General features: G+C 41.0%; 1 protein-coding gene across 6 annotated transcripts in view; it reads left to right on the top strand.

Annotated features, from left to right (window-relative positions):
* Positions 1-913: 913 nt before the first annotated feature.
* The window catches only part of PARD3 (par-3 family cell polarity regulator), a 404695-nt gene continuing 389825 nt past the window's right edge, over positions 914-15783 (top strand). For all 6 annotated transcript variants that reach the window (XM_075212058.1, XM_075212055.1, XM_075212053.1 and 3 more), the window contains exon 1: positions 914-1198. In XM_075212058.1, the coding sequence (XP_075068159.1) occupies positions 1079-1198 (120 nt within the window). In that variant the 5' untranslated portion in view covers positions 914-1078. The remainder of the gene's footprint in view (positions 1199-15783) is intronic.

Below are 15783 nucleotides of genomic sequence, written 5' to 3'. Positions count from 1 at the left end.
CCACATGGGGGTGCTTCGTGCCGTACCCTTACCACATGGGGGTGCTTCGTGCCGTACCCTTACCACATGGGGGTGCTTTGTGCCGTACCCTTACCACATGGGGGTGCTTTGTGCCGTACCCTTACCACATGGGGGTGATTTGTGCTGTACCCTTACCACATGGGGGTCACCACTCCCAATGATTTTTCAGGCACCCCCTGGTCACTACTCTGGGGGCACTTATGTCTTTGGCTTTCTTACTGATGGCCCTTCAGTCAGGGGACCAAGGTAGCCTGTCCATTATGCATTTGTCTCTGGAAATTAGGGATAGCTAAACTCTATACATTATAATAATACATTATGCATTTGTCTATGGAAATTAGGGATAGCTAAGCTCTATACATTATAATAATACATTATGCATTTGTCTCTGGAAATTAGGGATAGCTAAGCTCTATACATTATAATAATACATTATGCATTTGTCTCTGGAAATTAGGGATAGCTAAGCTCTATACATTATAATAATACATTATGCATTTGTCTCTGGAAATTAGGGATAGCTAAGCTCTATACATTATAATAATATACATTATGGTAAAAAAAATGTTTCCAGCACCGACAAGTATCAAATACAGCTCAATTCGCGATTCTACCCTGCACAGCCTATAATAAGAAGAATTAGAAAACTATGGCAAAATATTAACCACTATAGGTTTCGCGCAACCAAGATTCAGATTAGACGAACTCCACCGACCAATCATATGGAAACTTTAGGACGTGCGGGCGGGAATGAGAGTCATATTAAAAATTGTTTGGTCGAGCTACACGTCACTCAAAAAATATCAGAAGCTGGTTGGCTAAGACGCACCGTGTTCGCTACTGTTGGATGCGCTGATGGCGGTCACACAATCCTGGTGGAAAGGGTGGGAGGAGTTGCGTATTCACATGCAGGAGAGGAGGAGAAGGAGGAGGCGGCTGCTGCAGGCCCCGCATACACCGGAGGATACGGAGGGAAAACCGGAACCCTGGATTAACCCTTTAACACTAGGAGCGCGGGGAGAGCAGGGTGGGATCCGCGAACTCCCCGGGCGGCAGCATGAAGGTGACAGTGAGCTTCGGTAGGACCCGGGTAGTGGTGCCCTGTGGGGACGGGAACTTGAAAGTTTCAAGCCTCATACAGCAAGCGGTGACCAGGTACAAGAAGGCCATCGCCAAGGTGAGTGAGGCCGGGAGAGGGTGCCGTTTAATGAGCAGAACGAATGGCTTTATGTCTGGGTTATTGGGCTGTGAGGCCACAAGTCCCCCCTATATTAGAGGGGTGGTCCCTCCCATCGACTGTATACTCTTCTCCTGGAGCACCCCACTGTCTGCACTTGTAGGGGGGGTGTCCTGTCTTGTGTGATGGCATATACTACCTGTACAAGGCTCACAATGGGGCAGTAAAATAAGAATAATCCTCCCGTTTCCCGTGTCTCTGTGAGATCTGTACACACAGGGGAATCTGCTTGTGGGTGAGCTGTTGCTTTGATCCTTTGGGAGAATTGTTGCATGATGTCTCCAAGCTCACTGGCTTTGGCAGCAGTAAGCGTTGTGTTTATTAGCACCAGGGATGGTGGTTTAAATATCTGTTCTTTATCTTCTATTTTGTGTTGGTGTTTTGTTAGCGTTATATTTTCCAAAGTTTCTTGAGCTATTAACTTCAAAGCGAAGGTGAAATTTTGAGCTAGTGTTGCATTAACCCCTCCTCTGATCAAATGCTTCAAAGTATCACAAAGTATAATGTTACATGTCAAGAGATCGTGTTCAGAAAGTGAGTTACTGGAGTAGAGTACATTATGGTTTTAAGTCTGTACTGGGCAATTCATGTGCTTTGTTAAATCTAGGGAAAGAGACCTATCTGGGGTTATTTTCTATGTAAAATGTTTCGTTTGGAGGGGGGATAATTCTTCCATTCAGGAAAACAGTTTGAAAATGAAGTGTTGGTATCCCTGAGCATGTGACATTGTCAACATAACAGAGAAAGCTCTCCTTCCTTACTCTCTCCTGCATCTGACAAGGCATGACAGTGTATGTTAAGTGAAAATATTGCAATATTTATATGGTTTAGAATTATGGAATATTTTTAGCTGCTCTTTCGATCTATTGAATAAAACGGTAGTCTTTATTTACCAATAAGACAGGTTTGTTGATTCATATAGAAGCATTGTGGAGTTTGTGCATGTTTTCGCTAAAACAGAAATGTTAGTTTAAATTGAGCATTTATTATAATTTTTGGGGAATTAATCCCTTCTGTTTTAGTGAAAATCATTTTATTGCCAAACCATATTTCTTTTTATATATTGCTTCATATTTGCGTTTTGCACATAAGACTAATTGCTGATATCCTCTTTGGGTAGCTGAGAAAGATGAAAGTTTGTAGTACAGTGTAGCAAATGTAAGAACAATTTGTAACATGCAGTACTTCTACGTAACATTTTACTTACATTGCATTGTATTGATTTATCCTGACTTGTATTAAGGGATGGTTGTGTTGTTAAATATCCTGGTGTAAGTTAAAGCTATGGGCAGCATGTCAGATAAGATAATTTTTGCTGACAAGGTATAGCTTCTAGAAATGGGTAACTGGCATTTATCCAAATGGTTTTGTAAGGTGTAATTGGACTTATCAGTTCATACACATTCTCTTTTCAATATTGACAATCCTACATTTCTAATTTCTAGGCAGGTGTTGCTTTTCTTATTTTAATGTACCTGTTCGCTGGCAAGCATAGAAGAATCCTTTTTTTTTTTTTTTTTTTTTTCTTTTGTTTTGGGCCGGACCAATATTTTGATTTTATCCGTCCACTACCATCACAGGCATGTGAGGTGGAAGGATCTTTGTGATGTTGATAGGTTGCCATGAATGCATATGTTTTATTCGTATTAACGTTTCTTCAATCCACAATATTCACAATGCCCATTTGTTGAGAGATACACTGTCTAACAGAGTCTATCTAACACTCTTCTGCAGGTTCTCCTTTGGTGGACAGTACATCTCTGGCCGACCAAAGCTGCATGTCTTTAGCGGGATCCCACTGCCTGTCATCGGCTGACATCAGATGTTTGAACTGAGTAAATAGAAAAGCCGTTTGCGCTACTCTGTTCAAGCCTGATGTCTGCTTTGTGAGGAGCCCCGTAGGTGCCTCTTTAATAAATATCCACCTGTAAAGCACAGCACATAAGAATAGATTTGAAGAATTGAACCGAAGAGAAAAAAAGTTAATGGTGAAAAAATAGGAAAATTTTCAGGAACAATGTCTAAAACAGGCCTGTCCAACCTGCGGCCCTCCAGATGTTGTGAAACTACAAGTCCCAGCATGCCCTTCCAGCTATCAACAGGTTGTCTACTGGCAAAGCATGCTGGGGCTTGTAGTTTCACCACAACACCTGGAGGGCCGCAGGTTGGACAGGCCTGGTCTAAAACATGTAGACAATTTGTTAGCTCTCTCAAGCAGAGCCTCCTTCTGTCGTCTTGTCGGCTCACAACTCTTCCATCTGAGCATCTTTCTTCTGCAATACTTGAACTGTATATTGCTTGCTAGACATCTGCGTTTCATGTACTATACTCTAGTTCCACGTTGTATACTGCTGCTGAATATTGTGGCTTTTTGTAAATCTTACAATAATAAAACCGTGAACGGTTCCTAGAGACAGTTGACCAATATGTAGTGTCTAGTGAGTTCTACTACAGTAATGACAACGTATGTTTCTTGCACTGATATAGGTTGACATGAATACTTAATTAAATAGGTAAACAGTAAGAAGAATTTTTACTTTATTTCCCACATATATTTTATTCCATAGGTTGCTTGTTTTGTTGGAAATGTTGAGCACTGCAACACTGATGTATGAAATCTAATATTTACCTACCCCCTCCCCACCTCTGATTGGGCATATTTACCTGCTACCAGTATGTACTATTTTCATTGTCTCTGATTTGGAGCTACAAGAATGACGAGTGCTTTCTCTAGTTCTAGATATTGACTGCATGTGAAAAACTTTGAATTTCTCCCGTCAGTACTTTTAGTGTTGGTGTCCTTTTTTTGTGATTGAACGGAATCTGTGTGTACCCTGTTTTTCAGATTATAGATGAAAACAGATCTACTCCTTTTCTTACTATTTATATATAGTGAAGCTGGGGTGACAATTCATGACCAATTGTTTGTGTATTTTCTCAGGAGTATGGGGTTTAAATATATAAAATACAAAGGATACATTTGTATTTCTAGTTGTTACTGTGGTTAGTATGGGCCGCATTGTATCCCGTCAGTGTGCATATTTATTTTGTAGTGAGTGACGCATGTCCTTGCTCCAGGGGTGAGCGGAGCAAGGACACCCGCCGCGAGAGCTTCTGCGCATGCGCAGCAGCTCAGTTTCTTCAGCGCTGTCCTATACAAGCAGCCGCGGCGCTGTCTAAGAAGCGTCCGCGGCGGTGCTGTAAACACTACAGCACCGCCGCGGACGCTTCTTTGACAGCGCCGCGGCTGCTGTATAGGACAGAGCAGCTATAGCGGCCACTTAGCGCAGGGGTGGGGTTTCTGGAGACTCAGAAACCCCCCCCTGCGTGCGCCACTGTGCTCTTACTACCATTGCTATCGGAGGGGGCTGCTCGGGTTCAGAATAGGCCCTGAAATAATACACACACAATGGGAAATGTGTATGGACAGGTGAAGTTACATGGGGAGTTCCACAGTCCTGATCATTGAACTGACCAATAACTACAGTTTTTCCACCAGTTTGTCTTGGCTTTCATAAATGTTTCTTAATGTGTGTATTTACCTGTATGGACTTTACAGTAAAAAAAAAAAAATTACTTCAGTTAAAATAGCGAAACACTTTTCTTTTCATTTTTTTGATCAACTGAAATAAATGCGTTTAATAGTCACACATTTTTGTTTTCTCTTGGACTGTAATGGAACCTAGGTAGAAATACACATCTGGCACAGTGGTCAGCATTGCTGCCTCATGGTAACAGGGCATTGTGTGGAGTTTGTATTCTCTCTCCCCGTGTTTTTCATGGGTTTCCTTCCACAGACCAAAAATATACTGATAGATTAATTGGCTTCTGAATAATGTAAATGAATGCAGGTGTGTGGTAGAAAGCTTATACTGTCACTTCATTAGGGCGGGTATTAATGACAGTGATTAATATTCTCTGTAAATTGCTGTGTAACATGGTGGCGTTTATATAAATGATAATGTAACCAAAAACTGCAATACAGTTGTAATGTGACAATTCAGTATTTGTATCTTAATGACCCTTTATGTCTGGAATGAAGATTTGTTTATTTATTTGGCTGTAGATTTGGATAAGCTTTTATGCCTGAGTCCCTCAATATACAGATCATAATCTAATAGGTAACTAGTGAACATCTCTTAAACTTTCTGTTATGTACTCATGGGCGGTTTAATATTCACATATCTTATGTGACCCTAGCTTGGAGACCCTCTGGGCTTGAGTCATTTAGGAAAGTAAGGGAAAAAAATGGAGTAAATGTTCCCCAGGACAAACCATGTGACAATGCAAGGGGTGCAAATTAGTTTATTATTTTGCACATAAGTTAAGTATTTGTGTGCTAGAGGAAAAAACGGCCAGAATTTGACCGTTTTATTATTACACTGAAATGTAAAGTTTAGGTCAGTGATGGCTAACCTGATGTTGTGAAACTACAAGCCCCAGAATGCTTTGCCAGTAGATAACTAGATGATAGCTGGCAAAGCATGCTGGGGCTTGTAGTTTCACAACACCTGGAGTGTCACAGGTTAGCCATCCCTGATCTAGGACATGCCCTATCCCAAATATAAATCTGCCCCATCATCTTAAATTTACCCCCCCCCCCCCCCCCACCTCAATGCAACATGGTTTTGACAAGGTGCACAATTAGTCCTTTTTTATGCTTTGATCTGCTTAATGACTCAGGCCCTCTGAGTGGATCTCAGACTTATGATCCGTACATTTATTATAAGTAATGTCCAGCTCTGTGATCCTGTGTGAATGTGTTGGGAGTGAAAGCCACTTGGCCAGCAATCATTTAAGTTATTGTGTTATCTTTTAGATGACAACCTGCTGCAGGGTGATCAAGGAGACATTTGAGTTTTAAACTGTAACTTGCCAGATCCACACATGGACTATTGTCTGATATGTTACTACTAATGTTTAGCTTATGAAGGCGGGGAGGGGAGGGGGGGCGGTGTTTTTTCTGGAGATGCAGGTTTCTCAGCACTTGATGTGTAACAAATATGAATACAATAGCCTATAGTTTCTTTTCTTTGCGTTGCATTAGAGCAGGCGAAGGTGGTGAGTAATCTGCAGTAGTGCTCAGTCAGCACTATTCTATGTATGGAATGTGTAGTACTGTGTCAGGAGCATTGTAGCCCCATATTTGCTGAAACACTTTAAACAAGCTTTGAACTCTGTCTTAAGTAATTGGCTTGTATGTTGTACTTCAGGAATCTGTCAATTCTGTTTACTAGCTATATATAGTTCCTCATTAGCTGTTTAAAGAATAACTTTGCTGTCAGATGGTATCTACTCTGCATTCAAACGTGGTTCATTGTTGCTGTTGTGTTCTATGCCTGTTACATCACTTATAGTCTAGAAAATAACGTGCTTTCATCCATGGTCTCCGTCTTTTGATTTAGGTTGCAGTTCCCATCAAGCTGTGAATTTTTATTTATTTTTTAAACCTTCAAACTGGGATGTTGTTTGCAATTGGAAAAAACATTGCTATCAATAACTTTTTTTTTTTTTTGTACACATGCCTTTTTAAAGTACAGATGAGCAGAAGTATCTCTCAATATGTGTGCCTTTGTATTACAAATCCATGATTTCAAAATGAACAGTGCATGATGGGAGAAACTATGGTGGTGTAAGTGTTGTCAAACTTGTTCTGTATAGCTTGTGATCGTTGTTCAATAATTAATTGAGGGACCTAAGTAAACACTAAACAGTCACATAATACATGTCTAACTAGAAGCCATTGCTATATGTAAAACCTTATAATATAATACAATAATATTAGGCAGAGGTCATTTACAGAAGAAAGCACATCCCCCCCTGTAATCCTAATGACTGGGAGTGGACTATTCACTTGCATGATGTGAAGGAACTCAGTGTGTACAATGTCAGCGGGGGTATTGAAGTCTTTGTGAGGTCTGTTCCTGCACATTGAGTTTAAGGCAGCTCATTTTAGGTTTTGCTGAGTATTCTTTATTTATGGAGCATCTCTGTAAAAATATTTAAACTTTAAAGTGCAATTTGTGGTTTAGTTGAGCTGGTTAATGTCACTGCAGATCACGAACATTAGAAATAAATCTGTAAGTTAGGTGACTGTATTGCCTCCTGGTTGATACTATGTTATACAGTACAGCCTGCCAATATCACTCTTTCCATATAGTTTTACACGAGGGACTAAAATGTATGTTAACCACATGCTAAAATGTAGCAATATCCTAACCAGTGCACACACGTTTACAAGTTTCTGCTAATTATGCAAATTACATTTTATATACTGGACTTGAAATAGTAGCATTATAGAACAGCCTATCTAACAAATCCCAGAGGGTATGTGCAGTGCTGGCACTTAGAAATACACACTTTTGGCTCTATGAAAGCACAGCCTGCAAACAAAGGTTTTAGTGTAAGGGCTGCCCTGACAGCATTGTGTTGTGATTGGTTACTTGGGCACTATTACATTGGTCACATGGGCACTATTGCGTGGGTCATGTCTAATCACTGGTCATTTGGCTTTGTCGCACTCCTGTTTCACAGTCGGACAGGTGCAGGGTGCTACCCATTGTAGTGTGCGTCGCTAAGTCCTGTATGCTCTAGACCTTAGAGAGGAGTCATTTGCCATCAGCACATGGTTTGGTTACTTCTCCCAGCATTATTGTTGGCTATATGTATATTTGGGGACACTAACTATTCCATTGGTTCTTCACACAGCAGTGCCCTATTTGTCAGGGCTGATGACAGGTTTCAGAACCGCTGGTCTAGAAGTTATGCATTTGAGGTGAGAGGTCATGTTATAAAGCAGAGAGTGTCTTGCTGTCTAGGTAGCAGTGTGTCATCCATTTCAGAGGCACATGTGTCTGATGAAGGAAGCTGTATTTGGCATTGGTTGCTTTAATCCAATATAAGTTGTAGCAGAAGCATTGAAAGCAGGTAGGAAGAGGGCAAGTGAGGACCACACACAGTATTACATTTGGATTATTCATTTACATTGACTAGTGAAACATAGGTGCGGTTTCCATTTTAATTAAGATGTAACAAAAGATTAAAGATCATGTTAATGAAGTCTGCTAAGTTTCTTACTAAGCAGGACCTTGAGGACAGAGGAAAGTGCTGTAGAATGTTGCAGTAATTGTTTCCTTAGCTCCAGTGGCTGATGACTCTGCACATACTGTCTATATATGTATGAACATTATAACTGCCCTGCTGGCACATGCATGTTGTCTGGAATATATATTGTGTCTGTTTGATCTTTTCGTTTCTCTTTTGTCGAATTAATGGATAGAATATACTGAAGTGAGCACTCTCTTTATCCACTTTAATTCAGATTCTTTGGATAATCCAGCCAATCACATTCTTGTGATGTATCAAGCCTATAAAGAGCTTGTTCTCACCTGCGATTGTGATGTATATTTCATATGGTTTTCAGACATATTTTTAGTAAGACTACTGGAAAAAGCTGCAATGTGTTTACACACATACTTTGAATAATATTGCTTCAGGTTTTCATGCAGATGGATTTCATATTACAAGTGTGTGAGAAATCTCTTGCGCTATTATGTAGCGTTGCTGCCGTCAAATATTGTTATAACGTTTACAGTATTGGATTAATACATGTTTTTCTAAGCTCTAAGTATTGGGTTTATCTGAAATGAGATTGAGTTATCAGCTGCAATGATGTAATTCACGCTGACATATACTGTAGTGTTGTATAAGCAGAGAACTATATTCAGTCCCTGTCTGTGGATAGGACACACTCCTCAGAAAGCAATTACCCCCCCACTAGTCTTTGGTCTATGGCAGGAAACTGGAGCCCATCTGAACATGAGGAGAGTATGTAAACTTAATGTAGATACTAACCTGGTAAGATTCAATGCAGGGCTGTCTTTCCCAGTGGGCAAGTGCATAGGCAGGGCTCTGAGGTAATAAAAAAAGAAAAACGTACCTTTTTGCGGTCACGCGGTGGTGATCCGGCTCCCTCCCTGTTCCCCTCCTCTGTGCTGCGCTCACACTGAATGTTGGATGTGACATCACGCCCGACATTATCGGTGAGGAGCACAGCACAGAGGAGCCACAACGTGACGGACAAGTAAGCAAGTAAGAAAGAAAAGAGAAATAGGTGATAGAAAGGTAAGTGAAGGGGACAAATAGAAGAATAATACCCCTTTCATACTGCAGCCTCGACCCAGGTTTATGCCGGGACTTGCCCCAGCATCTCGAGCCGAAGGTGCAGTATGAATGACTCCAAGTCTAATTCCCGGGTGGACTTACCTGGTAATTAGACCCGGGTATGTTGGTGTGGTAATTCCCGGGTCGCCCGCACTATGAACGGTGAGACCCGGGTTAAAAAACCCGGGTCTCACTGACTAGTGTAAAAAAGTTAAGGGGGAAAAATAAAAATGTATTAAAAAAAAAAAAAAAAAAGTCCTCTTAATACCTTAGTGTTTCCTCCGCGCTGACTGTCTGGCAGGTTACATGAAGAAATTGCGTCATTCCTATAAGGTATTAAGAGGACTATTTTATTCTACAAGTTTTTTTTTTTTTTGTCAGACTCGGGAATTTGCCTGTCTGGGAGCCCTGTCCCTCGGCTATATCCCCGGGTTTATATACCCGGGATATTGCTGGGGCGGCACTATGAAGGCGGTGTAATGGAGGGCACAGGCACAGTATCTGATACAGTGGTGGGGTGAGGGGGAGCACCAGAAGGTGCATGGTGGAGGGCACAGTGTGCTGTACACTTTAATAATAAATTATTCACAGCTTATAATTTTGTTTATAAAAGAAAAAAAACCTATTTGGATTAATCTCTGTAGTACAGCATGTTTTTTTTGTGTTTTTTTTTTTTGCTTTTTTTGTAATGTTTAAACTGAGTTTTTTTTGCAGGTAACAATAAATATAAACTTAATTTTATGGATAATTTACATTTTTATTCCTGTGAGTGGTTGTTTAGGTAGGGGCCCCAATGCACTGCTTAGGCCTGGGGACCCATAATATTGTTAAGATGGCCCTGATTCAATACCAAATCCCAGCGCTGCGAGACGGGAGTACTGGGCATTGCCCCCAGCACCGCGAGGCGGGAGTACTGGGCATTGCAGCGAGGTAGGAGTACTGGGCATTGCCCCCAGCGCCGCGAGGTAGGAGTACTGGGCATTGCCCCCAGCGCCGCGAGGTAGGAGTACTGGGCATTGCCCCCAGCGCCGCGAGGTAGGAGTACTGGGCATTGCCCCCAGCGCCGCGAGGTAGGAGTACTGGGCATTGCCCCCAGCGCCGCGAGGTAGGAGTACTGGGCATTGCCCCCAGCACCACGAGACGGGAGTACTGGGCATTGCCCATAGCGCCGCAAGATGAGACGGGAGTACTGGGCATTGCCCGCAGCACTGCTGAGTATGACATTGATACACCTTGCCTGCTATTGATGCCTAAAAACTGCAGTGGTTACAGTATTTCTATAGTGTACATTAACTGACTCTTATGATAAATATGTTAGTTATTTGAAGAATGTTACTGGTTTTCGTCCAGGCAAACATTTATACCTTTCGAGTATGTAGAGGAGACATGTTTCCTACACACAATTAGCTCTGCCCCTTTGTACAATAGAAAAGCCCACTTTTGAATATTTTATGTTCCCTCTAAAGCCATGGGGTCAGAGAGCGGATTGCCACTTGCTGTGATTGAGAGGGGGCAGTGCATTCAAAATGTATTTGCTAATGAGGGTGATACTCTCTGTGGAAGGACCTGCTGGGTGATCTTTATGTAACGTTTTAGTTTGATCCTTGGCCTGTGACTTTGCTTGTTACTCAGTTTCTGTGTACTAATCACTTTCTTATCACTACCTGTGCTGTTTACATTGGTAACTGTTCTATATACATTTAACCTTCCAGTCATCTTTTATGTGTCCTTACTTGACACAGAACAAGGATCCAGACCCTTCCTCACAATAACCCTCTGTGTGTCTCTATTCTTGGACTCTGTGTTTCCTGGTCTGTGAAATGTGGAGAATGTTGATCTCGTTTTGCTAGTAGGGAGGCTGGTATGAAACCTGCTTATCTAATCCACTTCTTCTATTTTAAGAATCAATATTACTATAATGGCTGTTTAAATCTGGCATCTACATGAGATCTGCAAAACCAATGAATAGAATGAGCTTATCATTTTATTTATATAGCGCCACTAATTCCGCAGTGCTGTAAAAAGATCTCGCGCACATCAGTCCCTGCCCCATTGGAGCTTACAGTCTAAATTCCCTAACATACACACAGAACGAGAGAGACTAAGGTTAATTTCATAGCAGCCAATTAACCTACCAGTATGTTTTTGGAGTGTAGGAGGAAACCGGAGCACCCGGAAGAGACCTATGCAAACATGGGGAGAACATAAAAACTCCACACAGATAAGGCCATGGTCAGGAATTGAACTCGTAACCCCAGCGCTGTGAGGCAGAAGTGCTAACCACTAAGCCACCGTGCTGCTTATACACACTATCCCACGTGTGGACCACTGCTTCTCTTATTAGCGCCCCCTATACATTGGCTGTGATTACCTACTCAATGCAGACACCTGGCTAAAAGTATTCAGTCCTCATCCCTTTTTATCATACCTAAAAAAAAAAATTTTTTAATGAGAATTTTCATTTGTGAGTCACACCTTCATCTGAGTCTCCCTCCAAAAAAGAAAAATTAGTAAACCAAAAAAGTAATACAAATTAAAAAACAAACCTGAAATATAATTTGTTGTTAATTGCCTTTGGTCAGTACTTGGTTGAACTTCCTCTGGCAGGTATTATAGCTAGTAAGTAGTTTTGTTTATTTTTATATATTTGTTTTTTTTTTTTTTTAGCATCATCTTTCAACACTGATGGAGCAATAAGTGACCACTTGTCTTTGCAAAAGTGCTGAAGCCAGCTCAGGTTAGGGAGCAGCAATGAACAGCAAATTTGAGACCTTTCCACAGGTGATTTTTGATGGTATTGGGGTCCGGACAAGATTGCCTGCCCTCGTTGCTCAGAAAACCTCTTTAGTAGTATCTTTGTTTTACAAACGTTTTGTGGGCAAGAATAGATGTGGTTTTTTTTTTTTAGGGTTTTTTTTTTTTTTTTTTCCCCCTGTTACAAAGTCTAGTGAAAAGGGGGTTGGGGTCCAGCCTGCTCTAGGAAGTGTGACTGTAGTTTAGATATCTGTTCCACCTTAGTACATGCACTGAGCTGAAGTAGGCTGCATGCCTTCTGTAGTGGTCTTGTAACATGCCCTGATTTCTATAATCATCTCTGATTTGGCATGCTCTCTTTATCTTCAGTATAAAACACTATTCATTCCATCATGCAGCAAGACCTCACAGGGAGAGGGGTACTTGACCACAGTTAATCTTATAATTGTTTTTACAGTGGTGGAGTCATGAACTAATTGTGTCTTTTGGGGTGATTTGATGCACAAGTGCAAAATTGAGATTTGCAATTCTGTGCGAGAAGGTTTTGGAATATTTCTATTGATTTGACTTTGAAATCAATACTTTCAATATTAATGTTAATCAGTAGCAAAATGTCCTACTAAAATTCGGAATCAGCGGCTGCGGAATGGGGAAAATTGTGGGGACTTAAGTAAGATTGACAGCAACTCCTATACGGTTATTAAACACATTTGTTCATATCTACGTCTTCCTTCCCTTTTCTGCCATATTGGTTCTGTCAATTTGCTCCTCAATAAGTTATGGTTTCCAAAGACTTCTGTTAAAGAGGGGAACATAACATTCAATGTATTTTTTTATTTTTTGAACTCTTTATTTAGTAAAGGGAACATAAGAATTGGCCAACAAACTTCCAAAAGAGGGGGGAGGGAAGGTACGAAGCAAGTCAGAAAGACAAGTACAAAATCAAAGTGAGTGCTGGAGGATATAGTATCACGTTCCAGATATAAACACAACACATTATGTTTCTTGGCATCAAGGTGTAAAACGTCCAGAACGGAGGGTCCTGAGATGCTCAGAGTTCAATTTGTGTCAGGAACAGAGAGTCAAGGAACAGGTGGTGGGACAGAGATGAACCCGGAGTCACGGCTTTACCGGAGGTACCAGGTGGCCCAGACGAGATCAAACTTATGTTGTTTGTCATGGAGGTAGTATGTAATGAATTCTATGCCTGCCATATGATATACATAGTTTTTAAGGGCCGACATAGTATGGGGGTCAGGAGTTTTCCAGTGATTGGCTATGAAGGATTTGTCAGCCGTGAGAATGTGGGATATCGATTTATTAGAGGGAGCACTCTCCATGTATAGGGCAGGAGAGGAGAAAGGTCCAGGGGTCCTTAGATAACAGCCGTTCTGAGATGGAGATAAGGATCGAAAGGACCATGTCGCAGACGGAACTTATACGTGGGCAGGTCCTCCAGACGTGGAGAAGCGTTTCCCCTCTGGCCACGGTTCCGCCAGCAGTTTGGAGTAGATGTAGGAAACCTTTTGGAGAGAGTATCTGTGGTGTGTTAAATGTGTTTAGTGGGAGCAGTGTGTGTATATACCAGCGTTTTTGACACCTATAAAAAAACAAAACACAGATACATCTACAGGTCTAGAATACTGTAATTTCCTTTATAATCTTGAAATCTCCATTACGCATTGGGGAGCCATTCTAAAAGCGTGTTTAGGTAGGTGACAGGTTGTATGTATGCCACATTGGGGATGAACACAGTTAAATAGTCATTTAATCCAGGCTATCCTTTAATTTGACTATGAAAACAATGGGGGCCTGATTCATTAAGGCAGGCAAAATGAACGTGTTGTGCAGGTTTTAACAACGAAACAAAAACAACAACAAAAAACGTACATAAATCGGCCATGTGCTAGTCCATATTAAACTAGAAGCGGATTGGAAGAAACATATCTTACGGGTCTAAGTGTGCTCTGGTCTGACGGAGACGATACACTGCAGGATGCATACAATACATATGTGGAATATAAAGTTCAAGCAGAACGCACAGGAAAAAGTAATTATTGTCACCTGTCAATACAGTCATTAATGCAAAGAAATGAAGAAAATGTATCCCCCCCCCCCCCCCCCACATGAAATACATTTATCATTTTACTAATGTCTACTATACATAAAATGCATTTTAACAGTTGCTCTTTATTGCAAACACGTGTTCTAGCTGCATACATGACCGTCATCACTAGTAATCGTAGTAATCGGCATTACACCAAACATGTACCCGATGCATCTGATAAACGTACCTGAGATATGCCCAGAGTGTGCTGGAGCTTGGCACGCCCGTACTGTACATTAACTATGTGCATATGCCCCATTCTCCACCCTGTTCTGCTTGTGAAATCGTAGGCTGTTGGAAGTGTCCTTTGCTATCAAAGATGGTTTGGATGTTCTTCCGTTCACTGGCATATATAGTCTGTTTCTGTGCATGCACAGTGCAATGTATGCAAAATATGGCATTTATGTTTCTTATTGAATCAGACTCCGTTTGTTTAATGGGGAGTGATAGAAGAGTAGTGGACTGCAAGTATTCTCAGGGCGTTTTGGAAGGTTCCTATACGACTGTCTTGTGGGGCGTCTTCCATACCCTATTCTTCTGGTAGTTTATGGGAAGTCATGGTAAAAATAAATGATCACTTTTAACATCTATTTGTAATCTATAAAAATAATAGGTGCGACCAATACGCTTTTAGGTGCTGTGTTTAGCTGACTCCAGAGTTTTGTCCCTGCATTCACTACCTATATAATTACACTTCAGATCTGTCCATTTAATTGCATTATTTTGTGGTGATGGAGGATCAGATATTTTCTAGCAGTCTCCTCCAGCCTGAAATTACTGCGATGTATGTGGCTGGATCTCTATGCTGTATTTCTCTGGTGGTTTTGCTGAGTTACACATTCATGTGGACGAGCCCTGAATTATTGCTCTGCAGCACAGAGAAAAGTCCCAAGTCCCAGAGACTGATGGAGAAGAGCAGCTCCACCTAACAGAGGCTTTTATTGTAATCGTAAAACAATGATAGTATGTGTTGCTGTACTGAATGATAAACAAAATAAAAATATCTACTATATGGGAGAGAATGTGGAAACAGTTTACATGTTCAGGACAAGGTAAACAATGAAATTATGGAATTACCAGTCATAAGTGCTGCTCTACCAAAGTGAATTACTTTTACATATAAATTATACATCTGATTGAAACAGGTTTCCAGGAAATGCCATCTGATTGCAATGAGTTTTTAACTCTCCAATACATTAGTTGAGAAATTATAACTTAAGCCGCAAGCTAAACTAACCTACAAGCTTTAGCTTTCATATTTACATAATGTATCTTTCCTGCAAACGTGTGACATGTAAGTTATTGCATGCCTTGGCGTCTTATTTTATCTGTTATCACAGACAAGGAACCATTTAACCTGATTTGTCACAAGTTTGCTGCACCTATCAATATATTGTAGATATTTGTCTTTTTGCTGATTCAAACACTAGTCCCATGACTGAATGTCAGTTTGCAGTTTTCTTTTCCAAGTCAACTATTCTGTTAGATTGAAAGCAAATAA

The sequence above is a fragment of the Mixophyes fleayi genome, chromosome 5, assembly GCF_038048845.1.
Source record: "Mixophyes fleayi isolate aMixFle1 chromosome 5, aMixFle1.hap1, whole genome shotgun sequence".
NCBI lineage: Eukaryota > Metazoa > Chordata > Amphibia > Anura > Limnodynastidae > Mixophyes > Mixophyes fleayi.
This window is presented reverse-complemented; position numbering and strand designations above follow the sequence as displayed.